General features: G+C 33.7%; 1 protein-coding gene across 1 annotated transcript in view; it reads left to right on the plus strand.

Moving 5' to 3' along the window:
• Positions 1–4,577, plus strand: part of LOC103197276 (complement factor H) — a 99,808-nt gene that overhangs the window by 72,819 nt on the left and 22,412 nt on the right. Inside the window, exon 15 of the mRNA XM_007941176.1 lies at positions 211–387. Coding sequence (XP_007939367.1) covers positions 211–387 — 177 coding nt within the window. The remainder of the gene's footprint in view (positions 1–210; positions 388–4,577) is intronic.

Here is a 4,577-nt window from a genome sequence, read left to right on the forward strand (position 1 = left end):
TATTTATATTGATATTTCAGAGAATGGACACAAAAACTGTTTATACATAATATCCAATCTTATGTAGTATGATCAAGAATAACTTGGTTGATTGAATTTATAAGCATAATTCAAAATTTCCTTGTAGCATTGATTCTGTAGCTATAATTATAAAGTAGTTGCTTAGATTCTTTTAATCAATCTTTTCATGGGAATATATTTACTTTCCAGCCACAGAACAACTTAAAAAGTGTCTTTTATCAAGGACACGTAAATTTGAATCAATCATACCAGATCAGACTGAATTTGATCATAACAAAACAGTAAGTTACAAATGCAGAGATAAAGCAGAATTCAAACAATCAACCTGCATGAATGGAAGGTGGGATCCCCCACTAAACTGCACAGGTAAGGGCTTGTTTATACAGTTTTTTAAAATGCTGCTATTTCTTCCTAACTTGTAAAAGGGATATGTTTCTGTCTATTTTTTAAAAATTAGCTATTTATTATTACAAATGGTTTGCAATCTATAAGGGATAACCAAAATCCTGTTTCTAAATAATACTTATACCTGGTACATCAATTGGCTGTATCACAAGCCACACAAAACTTGAAGGGTCTAGATTAACATGCTGTGATCAGTCTCCTTTCTTTCAAGGTTGCATTGAGAAATTGTGCTCATTAGTATTGGAGCCCCATTGTTTCAGTCCTTTTCTTACACACAACCAATCTACACATAAGCCTATGTCTATATTGATTTTCTGTCTATTATCTATTTATTTCTATCTGTCTTGAAAACCCTGAGTCAAAGGATATCTCCAATTCCAATTGGACAGCAGACAAAATTCATTCTATCTTACCACTTATCTGTACTTTTCTTTTCCAACTGCAAGAATGTGAGAAGCTTATGCTATTATCTTAACACTTGCAATGACTTTTGTATGTTTAGCATAAATAGGCATATACTCACAGTAGTTTAACACCAATTCTAAAGCAAAGCTACTATCTAGAGTTCACTATGTTTAAACTATTTTTATTTTAAAGAAACAAGTAATATTTATATGCAGTGAAGTGTACATGTTCCTCTACATTCCCTTTTAGAAGCTTAGTAGTTTTGGCATTTGCATTTAGGTATATTGTCTACCTTAGGTTGCTTTTTGAGTCAAGTGTCAAAAAGATTGATGTTCTTTTTTTAGTACGGATAACCAGTTTATATGTGGAAAAAACTTTGAAATGGAAAGCAATTCACTATAGTAGTGTTGGTTTATTTCTGGACTCTCTATTTAGCTCATTTATTTACTTTCTATCCTTCAGCCCAAATCACATTGCTTTGATAACTGTAACTTCATAGTAAATTGTAAAGCCCAGTATGCATTCTCCAAATATAATCTTCCTTTTTCAAGATTGATCAAAGGGGCCCTGTTGACTCAATGGTGAAGTGTTAGGCTTTTGTTAACTGAAATGTTGCTGGTTCAAACACACCATCCTCTCCACAAGAGAAAGATGTGGCAGTCTGCTTCTGTAAATGTTTACAGACTCAGATACCCCAAGGGACAGTTGTATTCTTCCCTAAAGGGCTGCTATCAAGGGCAATGTGCTTTGTTTTCAAGATCAATTTAGATATTGTGATCTTTGCAGTTCTGTAGCAATTTTAGAAAACAGTGTAACAATTTTTAAAAATATCTGCTTAGGTAATGAAAGGAATGGCATCAAATCTCTAGATAAAAGAAGGAGAAATGACATCTTTAATTTACTGGATTTACAATCCATAAGCATTATATATCTTGCCAATTATTTATATCTGCTTCCTTTTTTGAATGTTTTTAGTGTAGAAAGTGTGCAGTACCAAAATACTTATTTCTAATTAACATTTTTTTGTTATTATATATGCTATTTTTGCAAAATTATATTTTCCAATTCTTGATACAAATGGAAATACTTTATTTTTTTCTTTTTCTCAGATCCACTATTTTAAAATTTTTTATTGTGATTTGGGTGCAAATTTTTAAAGCTGATTTGTTTTACTCTCAACAGTTCATGCATGTTTGGTTGCAGGGTACCAATTACAATCCCAATAGTAAATAGCTCTCCTCCCTTCTCTTCCCAGTGAGTATCCCTTTCCTGGGTCCTTCTTGTCTCTGCATTCCTGTCTACCCAGTCTTCCCTCTATGTAAATGCTGCCCTTTGATGTCTCATGGTTGGCTGCTCTTAAGGGCTGCATCTCCCTAGGGTAGGAGGGTGCATTTCCCTGGGATAGGTGTTCTGCTTGTAGGCCTTTCTACTGTTTGGCTGAGAGCTAATCCACAGAAGTGAGGCCAGTCCACACCTGAAAGATAACCCAGGGCCATAGTCAGAGGTGTTCTACCAGTCTCTCTCTGACCAGTAATTCTGGTCATTTTTGTGGTTTTAAAGTTTGGATCACATTTTCCCTCCCACTCTATGCACAATCTCTAATTTTGATCCCTTCCAAGTGCTTGGTACTGGTAGCTGGGCACCACCTAGTTCTTCTGATCTCAGGGTCGTGAAGGCTAAGGTTCTTGTGGTCCATCAGACCCTTGGATTAATTACTTACATATGACTGATTTTCTTCACTCTTTTTTGTTCCAGATGTGGAGAGACCAACAGTTGCATCTTAAATGGCCCCTCGAAATCTTTTAAGACCATGTTGCTACTCATCAAAGTAGAATGTAGAACAAGATTTTTATGTGTTGTGCCAATTTAGCTCAATGTCCCCCAAGACCATGTTCCTGAGCCCTCAGGCTCAGTGACTCACCTTTTTAAGGTGTTTGATTTTTGCTGAGAAGCTATTCCACCCTTGTCCCCTGTTAGTTCTATAATGCATATAGATATTTTTGTAGCACAGATATACATGTAAGAATATCATCAGCCAAATCTCTCAGTAGGCACTGGTGTATTCCCATTCGCTTACTCACATCTGATCTTCTCACCTGTCCATGCATCTACCTGTAGACTAGTGTTTGTTGTTACTCATAATGTAGAAATACTTAATTTTTGTGCATTACTTATGTATCCTGGAGCCCTACTAAACTCCCTTATTCATTTTAGGTATTGCTTTGTACATATTTTTGAATGTTCTGTAAATAATTATTATCATTTCAATAAAAGTCTACTTCTTTCTGTGCATTTTTTGCTTTTGCTTCATATCTTCTGACACAGTCTGGAACGTCCAGTTCAGTGCTGAGAGGAAGTGATGAGAGCAAACAATCTTGATCTGTTGCCAACCATTGTATACTTAGCCACAATTATGATATTAGCTTTAGGATTTTGAAAAATACTCTTTGTCACATTGAAGATGTTTCCTTCTATTCCTAGTTAGTTGAGAAATTTTATCATTAATGGATGATCAGTGTGGTTATATTCTTTTTTTCTGTACTTTTTGATATGATTAAATGACTTTCTTCATTGTTCTGTTAAAATATGAAATTCCATATTTTGGTTTTTGAATGTAAAGCAAATCTTTCTCTTCTGGGATAAATTGCACTTCATTGTAATATATTACTGGCATCATGATATTAATATTATTATATATTTTTGAAGGTTTTGATTTGCTAATATATTGTTGAGAAATTTTGCATCTAGGTTCATGGTGGATATGTTCTTTAATTACAGTTTCTTGTAATATCTCTAACAGTTTTTGTTATTAGCGATATTCGGGCCTCATATAAAGAGCTGAATTTTCACTCTTCCTCTGTAGTTGGAAAATATATGTGTAATATGTGTATTATTTTTATAGAAGTATTTATAGCACTCATCTACAAAGCCATCCTATCTGGTACTTTACATTTTTGTAAGACTTTTTCTCATGAATAATTCAATTTCTTTAGGCATTACTATGCTATTACGATTTTCTCAGGATTGTCTCCTCTCAGGATATGGAACTTGCATTATTTACAAAATATATCCACTTTTTTTAACTTATCCAATTGATTGGCAATTGTTCCTGAAACTCACTTAATATTCTATTTTCCTTTTAATATTTATAGAAGCCTTTGTGATATTTATTCTTGCATTCCTGATACTGATAATTTTTGTTCTGTTTTATCTTAATCACTTCTTCCAGTATTTTTTGTATTGTATTAATCTTTTCATATAACTGATATAGACGTTTTACATTTCTCTTTTTCTTTTGTATTTTTAGTTTCTTTCACTTTCTCTATGTTTATTTTTATTATAATTTGCTCTCTTCTTTTCTTTGTTAATTTTCTTTGTTCTGTGGTCTTTATTCTTTTCTCCCTTCCCATTACTTTAATCTAAATGTCTCCTTTTTTCTCATTTCTTAGGAGCTCTGGTGGTGTAATGCTTAAGGCATTTGACTGCTAATCAGAAGGCTAGCAGTTCAAACCCACCAGCCACTCCTCAGAGAGAAAGTTGGGCAATCTACTTCCGTAGTGATATTGCCTCGGAAACCCAAGGAGGGGTCACTATGAGTCTGATCTAATCTATACCATGCATTTAAATAATTCTGTTTTTAAAACACAAGTTTTAGCTGTTATTGCTAGGTGCCTTTGACTCAATTTCTACTCATAATGACCCTATGTGACAGTAGAACTACCATAGAGGGTTTTATTGACTATAAT

Source organism: Orycteropus afer, unplaced genomic scaffold (assembly GCF_000298275.1).
Source record: "Orycteropus afer afer isolate SDZICR_OR568_19922 unplaced genomic scaffold, OryAfe1.0 scaffold00075, whole genome shotgun sequence".
NCBI classification, from domain to species: Eukaryota; Metazoa; Chordata; class Mammalia; order Tubulidentata; family Orycteropodidae; genus Orycteropus; species Orycteropus afer.